A 12,749-nucleotide genomic window follows, 5' to 3' on the forward strand; every position below is an offset into this window, starting at 1 on the left:
CTGCCCTTGCTGCCGAAACCTACCACCTTTCTGGACTCAGTCTTCCCTCGCCCCATGCTACCTTCCCCCACTGACATACCTGGGTCTCTGTGCCAGTTTTGAGCTGTTACTGTGTGAGAGGCTGCAGTAGCCTCCCCGCTAGCACTCTTGCCGAGTATGGCTCCACACATTGCCAAAGGTTATTTTGCGACTGCCAGTGGAAGTGCTAGGTTTGGGCTGATAGTATGTTATTAATGATGAAGCATCACTGCTGTACAAAATTAGAATAACTCAGGATTTGTCCTCAGGTATACCATCTAAAAAAAGATAATACCTGATAGGAAGAAAAGGAATAAATTGGAGAGAACCAGGATGAAATGCTACTTGAACCTTCTTTCTCTTCTCCCTATTCCATGCAGAATATCCGACTGCTCACCCATTCATATCTAATTTAATTTTACATTTAAGCTCTTGCATTTATAGGTTATGAGAATAGATGGCACTGCAGACAGCTCTCCATGCTTGAAGGTCACTCAGAAGTCCTTTGGGTCTCAAAACAGCAAAACAGACATCATGTTCTATCGTCTCAGCATGCCTATTGAGTGTGCAGAGGTATTTTCTAAAATGCCTGGAGGAGGACTGCCAGGTTCAACCCTTTTTGGCCCAAAGAATGACTTGGATGATTGTGATGCTGATTCTGACTTTGAAGTCCTTATGAAGACTGCTCATGGTCATCTAGTGCCTGATCGTGCAGAAAAAGAAGCTATAAAATCAGAGTTCAATAACCATAAAGATTATGCACAAGAAAAACCTTCACGCCTCAAGCAAAGGTCAACTGGTTTGATCTCTTTGGGTTTTATTTAATCACATTGCTTATTCTCAAGGGGATAAAATATGTTTTTCCTGTTCACACTGAAAATAAATTTTGTTGGGGTGACTATTTAAACCAGCAATTAAGGCAGGGACATCAGATGTCTTGCTTTCTACAGCCAATCTTCTCTGTTTAAAAAAATCAAGTCTCCCCTGCCCCAATGTTCCCATGCATAAAACAGATATAAAGAAACATGTTCACAAGGCTAATGAAATATTTAATACAAAGACCATTAAAATTATCAGAATAAAAGCAGAGAAAAGGTAACTGGTTTGTATCGGAAGGTCTTTTGTGTGTGGCAAAAGTCTAGTATCTGCCATGTGGAGTAGGGTTTTTACCAACCACTGTGCTCCCCCTGAAAATTAGTTCCTAGAGGCTGGGGGAGCTTCAGGGGCAAATATCAGTGTGTTGTAGAACACTTCTTGTGCTTTGTTCAAATAGGGCTTATTCCCAGTTTTTGGAAGACCTTAGGAAACAACCCTTTCTTCCCCTGACAATACCCGAAAATTTATGAAATTGATGACCTGTATATTTTGACGAAGTGTCTAACATTTCACACCTTTATACAACTTTAATGTGAATAGCTTTTTTTTAGTCACTAAATATTATCCTGCCATCCCTTCTTCGTAAAGTGTATCAGTTATCTAAGTGACTTGCCTGCTTTGCAGATATTCAGATAAATGAAGTCAAATAATATAAGCATTCATTATCTTGGGAATTTATGAAGAATTAATTTATAACTGGATAATTGGGAGCTTGGGTTTGCCATTATTTGGTTGACTTAAAAAAACAACAACAACAAAAAAATCTGTATTCTACTTCCAGATATGGTAAGGCAATAAATGGCTTTTATAAAATGGAGTACAAAGGGTTATCGCTATTCAGTTGATATATTCAGAGCTTACAAAAACAGTGTGATTTACCTTATCTCCTTTTTTTTAATATACTACAGATTTATGCTGAGAAGGACAAAACCAGACTACAGCGCAAGCCACTCTGCCAGGCTTACTGAAGATGTCCTAGCCGATGAAAGAGATGACTATGATTACTTAATGCAAACATCTACAGTATGGCAACTCAGTGTTAATATTTTTGTCCTTGTTTTTTCAAGGAATTATCAAATTTTCTTGGCATACTACACCAGCGATTTTCAACCTTTTTCATCTCACAGCACACTGACAAGGCGGTAAAATTGTCAAGGCACACCATCCGTTTTTTGACAGTTGACAAGGCACACCACACTGAGGTGGGGGAATCAAGTCCCCCAAGGGCCCTACTAATAAATAACCTTCCTCCACGGGGCACACCTGTAGATCATTCACAGCATACCAATGTACCACCACACAATGGTTGAAAATGGCTGTATTATACTATATGAAATTATCATAGCATGGTCAAGATACGATTCTTGATCAGTTCTACTTAAACTACAGACTACTTTTTGCTGAACGTTACCTATTTATTTTTACGTAGTGGTGTTATTCAGAATTGTTCCTCGTGATAAATTGCATTAAAAACACCACCTCATCTCATGGTGTTAATTTTTTATTTTGAAGTTTAGACTTTCCAAAGTGCTTGCTGCCCTGCCTTCAGTGGGGTTACTGCATTGTTTCTGTTACAGGAGGTTGGTGTTGCCCTCTCTTTGCCTGCCTGGCTGCCTCTATAACTGTCTAGAATGGGAACCTTTACCATCTGGCCTGTGCCTTGACTTCAGAAGATGTCAATATGGCCAGTCTTTCCCCCCACCCTATTCTGCTTATTATTTTAAGCTTAGTGGCTGGTTGATTGGCCTGGGAAGGAATTTTGCTCTGACGAACTCCTGGAATCTGCAGGTTTTGCCTTCCTTTCAAGTTATTTTATTTGGAATTTGTTCACTGTGGTATTCTTTTCACCATGATATTCTCACTGGATCATGGGCCTGTTGTCCTTGGGAGCTGGTATGCCAGCTCCACTCTCAGGTTAGTGATGATGGGCAAAATAAACGTAAACAAGCTTTATGTTGTCGTCTACTGTAAGCCACTTCAGTTCCCACTCCTGCACCAGCGCACAGTCTGCACCAGCAGCATCAGAGGATCCCTACTCATGCAACACCAACATTTCTGGAAGCTGTAAGCAATTGGGTATTTGGTTTCCATCCTCCTTCCTCCTTTTTCACTTCACTTTCTGCTGTAGGTACAAACGTAATTTCTGTCAAGTATGTTGCCCATCTTATAAAAATATCAGTGTTGATTTCAAAACTATTCATCTACTACTATGGTTGGCAAGAACTACCATAAATAAGACAACACAGTTATTTAAAGCCAATCTGATTTCAAATAACAGACAGGTTGACATTTTGTTTTAATGATTCATGACATTGTAATGTTTTAACATGTATAGATCAAATGAAATAGCACTAATAGCACTGAGGGAGCACATACAACATAATTTTTGTAATTCAACCAGTTTACAAAATTATGACTAAAAGAGGTGCTGATCAAGGGGAGGAAAAAATTAAATGGAGAGCACAAGAACAATGTTGACCAAATCCTAATTATGTCAGATATTCAAGTGAGAGTATAACTTTGGAATAAAATGAAATATTAATACTGTGGGTTTTTGTCTATCTTTTGACAGTACTATTATTCAGTACGTATCTTTCCTGGACAAGAACCTGCCAATGTTTGGGTAGGCTGGATTACATCTGATTTCCATCAATATGACACAAGCTTTGATTTGGACAGAGTTCGAACTGTTACGGTAACCCTAGGAGATGAAAAAGGAAAAGTTCACGAGAGGTTGGTTTTGTTTTTCTTCAGGAACATGAGAAATCGTTTTTTAAAATGATGTCAATGAAAATATTAAGACTGGTCTTGTATTTAGTAGTATTTCAATCTTTTCTAGTCTATATTGACAATACATTCATCCACTGTCAAATATTGGCTTTTTAAAACTGTAGTTTGGTTTCTTTTCGTGTTTCAGTCATGAAGAAGTCATGAATATTTCTGTAGAAACTTTTTTTTAACTTCAGTAAAGGGCTTACAGTGCAATCCTATGCATGTTTACTTAGAAGTAAGTCTCCCATTCAGTGAAGCTTACTCTGTTGCATTTAGGATTGCATCTCCTAAATTAGTTAAGGTGCTGGGTGCCACCAACCTGGAAAGAAGCCCCAGTGCCATTAAGTCAGTGCAGGGGGCAGGATGGGAATGGGGTGGGCAGAATAGCGCAAGGAGGGGTGGTATTGCTGGCAGCACTGCTGCCATTATTTTATTCCCCTTCCTCTTCCGAGCTGATGCAAGGACGAAAGGTAGGCATGGGGGGGAGGGGAGGAGGAGGGAGGGAGGCGTTCCTGGGCGGGGGGAGGGAGGGTGATAGACAGCCCAGGGAGCAGGTGGGCAGGGAGCGGGAGGTGGGGCTGGGATCCGGCAGTTATGCCGGATCCCGGATCCCAACCCCAGTTTGCGGGGAGATGGAGTGGCTTCAAGCCGCTGCGCTCTCTTAGGACTTGTGCCACCTCATGAGGTGGCGCAAGTCCAAGGAGACCTATAGGCACCAGCAGCCCTCACCCAGGGGTAAGAGGAAGAGTTTCCCCTTGCCTCTGGCTAAACCGCTGCCTTGCCACAATCCTGAGCTAGATACAGCGCAAGCCTCCTGTCTTGCCTGTTCCAGTGCAAGTTAGGATTGCACCCTAGTTTGTGTTGATTAGAATAGCCACATCCATTACATCTGTATATAAAATTGATCTGTGTTTTGTGTTCATTTCTGTTTCATTCTGCAAACTTTTGGAGTTAAATTACATTGAAGGTAGTGAGGCATTCAAATTTATAGAAATCAATACAATCTAGAGCAGTGGTTCTCACACATTTAGCACCAGGACCCACTTTTTAGAATGAGAATCTGTCAGGACCCACCAGAAGTGATGTCATGATCAGAAGTGACATCATCCAGCGGGAACATTTTTAGCAATGCTAGGCTGCAATCCTGCCCGCCCTTACCCAGGAGTAAGTCCCATTGACTATCATTGTTAAAAGAATACACATAGTAGCTTGTTAAAAGTACAGGTCTGTAACATTTCCCCAAATGCAGTCACATACCATGGTAGCATCAAGTCTACTCTATTAGAAATAAAATATTGAATTGAATGGGGACCCACCTGAAATGGGCTCGCAACCCACCTAGTGGGTCTAGACCCACAGTTTGAGAAACACTGATCTAGAGGAAGTTAGGTGAGTTTTAATTGGAATTGAGACATATAACTTTCTTTGAATTGCATCCATTGACTTCTATGTAGTATCCTTAATGTACGTATAGAAATTATAATGCACACATGGAGATTTGTATAAAGAAGAGTGCTTCTTTTCTGTGAATCTGGATGTACATGGGACATGAAGTGAAAATTTTCTTCTTTTTTTTTTATTAACATGGAGGAGAATAAGATAGCCCATGCACAGTAAGACATCCATGTATGTATCTGTGCTTTATGGAGCTTTGGGTCCTGACTTGTGAGGTAGAATCTCATGTACTATCCATCTTTTGAAATGCAGTATCAAACGAAGCAACTGCTATATGGTGTGTGCAGGAGAGAGCATGAGTCCAGGACAAGGTCGCAATAACAATGGATTAGAAATCGGTTGTCTGGTTGATGCTGCGACCGGTATCCTGTCCTTCACAGCTAACGGCAAAGAATTAAGCACCTACTATCAGGTAATTATTTTTAGGTTATCATTTGTTCAAGAACACATAACTAGACAGATTTTCATCAACATCAACATCATCTTGACTTTCATACCAAAAGTAATTCTAAAAAAATTCATCTTCAGAAGCATTTGCTTCACGCAGAAAACTTCTTTTAAGATAACACATTTCTGTTTGTTCATGATTCAGGTTGAACCAAGCACTAAATTATTTCCTGCAGTATTTGCACAAGCCACAAGCCCCAATGTTTTCCAGTTTGAGTTGGGAAGAATAAAGGTAAATTATAAAACCCATTTACTTCTTTGCTGAGTTGTTGGGTTTAGAATGTTCTTGATGTTAGAGTTTTTCTTTGAATGTGCAGTGTAAAGCATTGTGGAGAGACCTCTCTTTATCTTGTGGTGGCCTTCTGAGCCTGTGTACAAAGAGGAATGCCCTTCCTTCTTTTCAGTTGTTTCAGACACCAAATATTTTGATGGTGAAACCCTGAAGAATGTAACTTGTAGAGATGGCATCTAGTTCTCTACCCAACAAAGATGACGTAGGAGAAAACAAATAAGGGCAATGAAGGAAAGGGAAAGGGACTTGTAAATGATGTTTGCCTTCCAATGGAAGTTGCATATATATCGCTTCATGCTCACTGCTTTCTTCCTGGGAAGCCATGTGTACCACAAGAATTTTGTATACTCCTTGTTATATTGGACGAGGGGAACTCCTTGCAGATTTGTCAACATATGCTTATCACAAACAAACACTGCTTTTGTTTACAGTCCGTGGAGAACTAAGGTGTAGGTAACATATACTGTGAGACTCAGTTTACAAGTTTCTATTTCCAAGATGTTTCAGGCATAGAACATTTGGGGCACATGCACAGCCCAAAGGATTGGACTGTTGCACAGAGCTTCTAATGATAGCAGAAGGCACTGTCATAAAATGGCTGCTGATAGAGTTCACAAGGCTCTGTCAGTGGCCATTTTCCATGTACTGTTGCAAGATGCAGCAGTACAATAACTCTGCTGCTGGATCCCACTGTTCCCACCACACCAGGTAAGATAGCAATGGGGGTGGGGAGGGGGCAGAAATGTGGGCAGGTAGGTGGTGGATGGGCTGGATCTGACGGCAGTGGTTCATGCTGGACCTTACTCCCATTTGGAAGCTCACCATCTATTTCTCTCTTAGACTAACTGTTGGGGGATGGGCTGTGATGCAATCTTCCCATACTAGTTTCACAATCTGTCGAGGCTCCAGAACTATTTGCTCATCCCCAAGGGAACACTTAATTAGCCATAATAGTATAGTTTGTAAAACTGTTCTTAGGACCCAACCCAGTGAACTCTTTTATGCATGTGCAAAGAAAAGTACATAAGAAGATCCCTGCTGGATCAGGCCCAGGGCCGATCTAGTCCGGTTTCTTGTATCTCACAGTGGCCTACCAGATGTCCACTAGAAATCCGTTCATGTAGTAATCTTTCAACTATATTCCTTTGTAACATCAAAGCTTTTTTTTTGGCTGAAGCAGCTTGTGCCATGGCAAAAGGTAAATGGTGGGAAGCGAACTGAAATTTAGAAAAGAGTGTCTCATTCACATGTTGACCTGATCCATACATTTCTCTTGATTATGGCCACTTAGGGTTATAATGGCATTAAGTTTTGTATTTTACCATGTACTGTACAAAGACTATTAACACTGCCTTGTTCTCTCCAGAATGTCATGCCACTGTCAGCTGGCTTGTTCAAAAGTGAGCACAAAAATCCAGTCCCTCAGTGCCCTCCCCGTCTCCATGTTCAGTTTCTGACACACGTGCTTTGGAGCAGAGTACCAAACCACTTTATGAAGGTTGATATATCACGGATCAGTGAACGTCAAGGATGGTCAGTGCAGTGCCTGGAGCCTTTGCAATTCATGTCTCTGCACATTCCAGAGGAAAACAGGTATTCATTGTTTGTACTTACATTTGAAGTTAAAACGGGAAAATGAAGTCAATGCAAGTGTGTGACCAGTCATATTTTTGGGATAATAACACAGGCCTACAAAATTGGGGGTCAGAAAAGTTTTTCCCAAACTTTATGGTGGTTTGATATGAATTTGGGATGCCGATTCCAAAAATGGCATCTGTTTTGCCCGATCACGTCCAGTTTTGGAGATATAGTATAGCCTCATTAGTGATTGGTTCAAGCAGCTTCCTCATGAGGAAGCCTACACAAGCAAAATGTGTGTTGGCCTGTATAATTTACTCTTTATTATAATGCAGTGTATTTTAAAGAGATGGATAATTTTGTTCTTTTCCAGAGGAAGATGTTTTAGGAATGTATTTTTAGTCATTGGCCCCAATCCAGAGAATCATATGAGAAACTTCATGCCATGAAAGTTTTGCTTGTGTGTGTTTTTCCCCCATAAGGCAGTCTGTTCTACCTCTTGGAAAGGCTTTTCTCCAACCTGGCAGAGTTTCTGAAGTATTTTTCTTCTTGGCAGATAGGTGCTCTCCAAAGAAAAATATTAGAAATCCTGCAAAGTATGTCCCAAATGCTTGTGCATACCAAAGTTTGTGGACAGTCTCTAATTACTAGAGATAATAGTATCTCTGATAGTAACAATCTGCCTTAAATATTTCAACCAGCCCTTTGTGATTTTCAACTTAAAACTTCTGTTTTTCTTCCTTTCTTTTTTACAGGTCAATAGATATTTTGGAGTTGACAGAACAAGAAGAATTGTTAAAATTTCACTACCATACTCTCAGGTTGTACTCAGCTGTTTGTGCGCTTGGAAACAATCGAGTTGCGCATGCAATGTGCAGCCACGTTGATGAGTCTCAGCTTTTGTATGCAATTGAGAACAAATATATGCCAGGCTTGTTACGAGCTGGTTATTATGACCTACTTATTGACATTCACCTTAATACTTATGCTACTGCAAGGTTGATGATGAACAATGAATTTATTGTTCCAATGACAGATGAAACTAAAAGCATTACTCTCTTTCCTGATGAAAACAAAAAGCATGGCCTCCCTGGCATTGGACTTAGCACCTCTCTGCGACCCAGAATACAGTTTTCCTCTCCTAGCTTTGTAAGGATTAACAATGATTGCTACCAGTACAGTCCTGAATTTCCCCTGGAAATTTTAAAGGCTAAAACTATAGAGATGCTGACAGAGGCAGTTCAGGAGGGCAGCCTTCATGTCAGAGATCCAGTAGGTGGCACAACAGAGTTTCTATTTGTTCCTTTAATCAAACTTTTTTACACTCTACTTATCATGGGAATCTTCCATAATGGAGACCTGAAGCATATCTTGCAGTTAATTGAGCCTAGTGTTTTTAAGGAGGATGCAGGCCATGAAGAGGAGACTCAAGTTCTAGCAAAGGATCTAGTTACAAAGGGGCAAACATTGGAGGCAAAAGAGGATGAAATCAGAAGTGAGAAGGTTCCAGAAGAAGGCCTTCTTCAAATGAAACTTCCTGAACCTGTGAAATTACAGGTAATCAAGAAATCGTATGTGGTGGTAACTCACTTTGTTGATCTCTGTTATTCTCTGTTTGACTAAAGATGAACATCCCAGTTCATCTAAATACATGAACATACATCTAAATACATGAACATCCCAGTGTTTGACCTGAAAGCGAACTGGAACTTTTGCAGACATTCCAAGTGAATATTCTCAAAAGCTCATGTCCAGTAACAAGCAAATGCCCAGTAACAGAGAGGTTTTCTAGGGACTTTTGCTTTGGAAATATTCATGTGATAATTGGGCACACCGCTTATCTAATCATTTTGAATGTGACTGGTTCCTAATTAACTAGTTTGAAAATAGGTCTGTTACAAAACATTTCTTATTTTATTTGAAATTTACTTTTTCTTGGCATGTAAGTTGTTAAAATTTTAACACGTAAATTCATGGTAGTTACTTCAATAAAATTATCAGAGAAACATGGCAGTGGGGGAAGCAAGCCCAAGAAATTTGGAAGATAATTCCAGGCAGGGAGAGAAGCCGATAAATAGAAAAGGGAATATGCAGGTTTAAGCAGAACAACAGGAATGGAGCATAATGACAGATTAAAGCTAATTAAATGGAGCATAGAATAAAGCCACCAATGGAGGGACTCTTTTTATAAAGGGAAGAAATATAATCACAGCAAAGAGCAAAAAAGAATGAATATGAACACTGCAATTCAAAACAGAAATTAAAGGTTTAAGAGTGATGGGAAGGCCAGAGCATAGAATATTTCAACAGTCAAAATAAAAGCCTGAAACAAAGCTTTTTAAAAGAATAACAGAAAGAAAGTTTGGGTTATGTTAATTAGGAAAGAAAAATATGAAGTTGTGATTAGAAATATAAAAGAATGAGAAATGTTTTAAAAAGTGATGCTGGAGCCATTAACTTCGGAATACTAATGAATTGCTGGTTAGTGGTTACATTAGAAGTAAAGAGAGAAGATGTTTGTAGAGAGATTATTCATATTTTTATAAAGCATTTTAAAAGATCAAGTTGAATTTTCAAAGTTTGTTTTTCTGCAGACTTATTTTTTGTTGTGCATTCTTGTTCCAGATGTGTCATTTACTTCAGTACCTTTGTGACTGTCAGATACGCCACCGGATAGAAGCCATTGTAGCATTTTCAGATGACTTTGTGCTAAGACTTCAAGAGAATCAACGTTTTCGATACAATGAAGTTATGCAGGCATTAAATATGTCAGCAGCATTGACAGCCAAGAAAACAAAAGAGTTTCGATCTCCACCACAAGAACAGGTATAGATGGAATCTGGTGATAGTTTTATGTTTAGTATTTGTTAAATCTGGAAGATAGTATATATATGATGCTGCTTTTACTGAAATACATATATCAGACTGTAGAATGATACATGAACAAAAATTTTTTTATGGATTTCCTGAAGCATTTGGTATTGAAATATATTGGCTTTGTACATAATAATAATAAAACTAATAATAAACTTTATTTATATCCCGCCCTTCTCCCTAAAGGGACCCAGGGCAGCTACATGAATGTTCCATTTAGTTTCATTGACTCCTTTAGTCTTAGGAGTCAGTCACTCCTAATTTTTTAAACTCCTATGTCAGACTTATTTCTTTAGATGCCTTCCATGAAAATAATGAATCTGGTGTGGGTACCTCTGCAATATCTTCCATGGTGAAAATTGATGCAAAATATGCTGCATGTTTGAATTGCAGAAAAGTATGATTGTTGAATGTACTGGCTACACATTTTCATGAAGGATGCATTTTCATTCAAACTCCAGCTGATGCTAATGTAAAAATAGTTCAGACTACTGTTGAATTCTGAATTCTGCAACAGAATTGTTGTTATAAATAATGCATTCTAAGCATTCTGAACATTCTAAACATTATAAAATCAGGATGCTTGCTCCAACTATGAAATATTTCACAGGATGTTTATATAATGATACTTCCAAGATGACCAAACAGACTGGATGAGAAATGAGTGGCACAGATGACTGAGTTTAAGAATTGTCTATTGCAATGTTTCTCAAACTGTGGGTTGTGATTCAATTTTTGGTGGGTTGTGGGCCCGCTGTGACCAGGAAGCTACAGGGCAATATGGTGCATGACGTGGCTGTCACTTCCAGCCACGTCACTTCCAGCTGTCACTTCCAGGTCATGCTGGGTTACAATTGGCTGCATCATGCTGCACATACCCTAAACTGTCTTGCAGCATCCTGATTCAAAAATTGGGTTGTGAACCACTGATGGATCACAACAAACAGTTTGAGAAATATGGTGTGATATGACTCAAGTTGTGTGCCGGCATGGCCCAGAAGGAACTTTTGGGTCACACATCATATTGCCATGGAGCTTCTTGGTTACAGTGGGCCCAGGACCCATCATAGACAACAAGGTGGGACACGGAGGTAAGGACTTTGAGAACCGCTGGTCTATTGAGTTGAAATTTTCACCTATCTGTAGTCATATTTTTCCCCAGCATACTTCCAGTTTTTTGTTTTTTTCCTTAATTTTTTTGCAAGTTTAGATTATGTCTAAAATGGAAGGAAATTGCTCCTTCCTGGTTTGATGAAAAACCACAGCAAGCAAAATGTATCTAAAATATTCAGATAAATTCCTGTTATTACAGTCCAGGTATACATTGACTGCTTGGGGAGATGAGCAAAACAAGTTGCTTAGCCTCTTTCGTGCTCTTCACCATGAGACCTTCACTGCTGCCACCAAGTGGAAATCCTTTTTTCTTCTTGCTCTATTCCTCTATTCCTTCAGCCTTTGAGATTTATTTTTTAAATTCACCAATTCACCTGTACCAATAGCATTTAGGCATGGGGTGGCAGACAAATTTGTAGAGACCAAAGCGAATAAACAACAAACTTTTGAAAAAGATATTTTAAAAATCATTGAACAGATTCTTTTTTTTTTTTAAAGTTCTAAAGGATCTTTCAGAATAAGCGCTTAAGATCAGTTGAGGTATAGAAATTACACGTGATAAATAGATCCAGCTAAACCAGTGGTTTCCAACCTTTAGAAGCCCGCAGACCATTGAGGCAAAAATTGAAATTGTCATGTACCGCATTCACCCCCAATCCCTCACCCCCCTGTATATTTACATTTGTAATAATCAGAGCAGATTTATTAGAGGCTTTTTGGATTTATTATTTATAGTGAAGACTTGTGGGTTGCTGCTTGGGTTACCGGCTATGGCTGAGGATGGTACATTTTCCGTCCTTTCTGGTAGTCCATGGGGAAGTGTCTCCTGAGCGAGCGCTCCGCCATTGACTCCTGGAGAGGGCAGACAACAAACTGCCCACAACTACAGTTGACACTTCAGTGCTAGCTGCAACTGTGGGCAGTCTGTTCTCTGCCCTCTCTGGTTGTCCATGGTGGAATTCTTGCTCGGTGAGACAGAGGAAAGGGGACATTCACCACTAAATGGGAATGCCCCTCATGCCAGCCAGATTTGGCAGTACCTCAAGTTTTGCTAGTTTCAGTAAGTTTTTGAAAATGATCAATTGGACAGTATTGGATTTGAAAGCAAAAGTATCACAATTCGAGCTTGGTTATGCAGACTGGGACCAATGGTCATGTCCCTGCACATGGAGACACCATTTAATGGCTGACCCTACCTAACCGCTGGCATGAGTGGCATTCCCATATAGTAGTGAATGCCTCCTTTCCTCTATCAGGAACGGGAATTCTCAGGTAAGGAAATTTTTCCCCCCTACTCTTGTTGGATCTTTTAGGGAGCTAAAAC

General features: G+C 39.7%; 1 protein-coding gene across 10 annotated transcripts in view; it reads left to right on the forward strand.

Annotated features, from left to right (window-relative positions):
* Positions 1-12,749, forward strand: part of RYR2 (ryanodine receptor 2) — a 383,349-nt gene that overhangs the window by 212,161 nt on the left and 158,439 nt on the right. For all 10 annotated transcript variants that reach the window (XM_066617218.1, XM_066617226.1, XM_066617235.1 and 7 more), the window contains 8 exons: positions 463-809; positions 1,803-1,917; positions 3,467-3,627; positions 5,374-5,533; positions 5,714-5,800; positions 7,227-7,453; positions 8,194-8,995; positions 10,064-10,264. In XM_066617218.1, coding sequence (XP_066473315.1) covers positions 463-809; positions 1,803-1,917; positions 3,467-3,627; positions 5,374-5,533; positions 5,714-5,800; positions 7,227-7,453; positions 8,194-8,995; positions 10,064-10,264 — 2,100 coding nt within the window. The remainder of the gene's footprint in view (positions 1-462; positions 810-1,802; positions 1,918-3,466; positions 3,628-5,373; positions 5,534-5,713; positions 5,801-7,226; positions 7,454-8,193; positions 8,996-10,063; positions 10,265-12,749) is intronic.

This window comes from Tiliqua scincoides, chromosome 1 (assembly GCF_035046505.1).
Source record: "Tiliqua scincoides isolate rTilSci1 chromosome 1, rTilSci1.hap2, whole genome shotgun sequence".
NCBI classification, from domain to species: Eukaryota; Metazoa; Chordata; class Lepidosauria; order Squamata; family Scincidae; genus Tiliqua; species Tiliqua scincoides.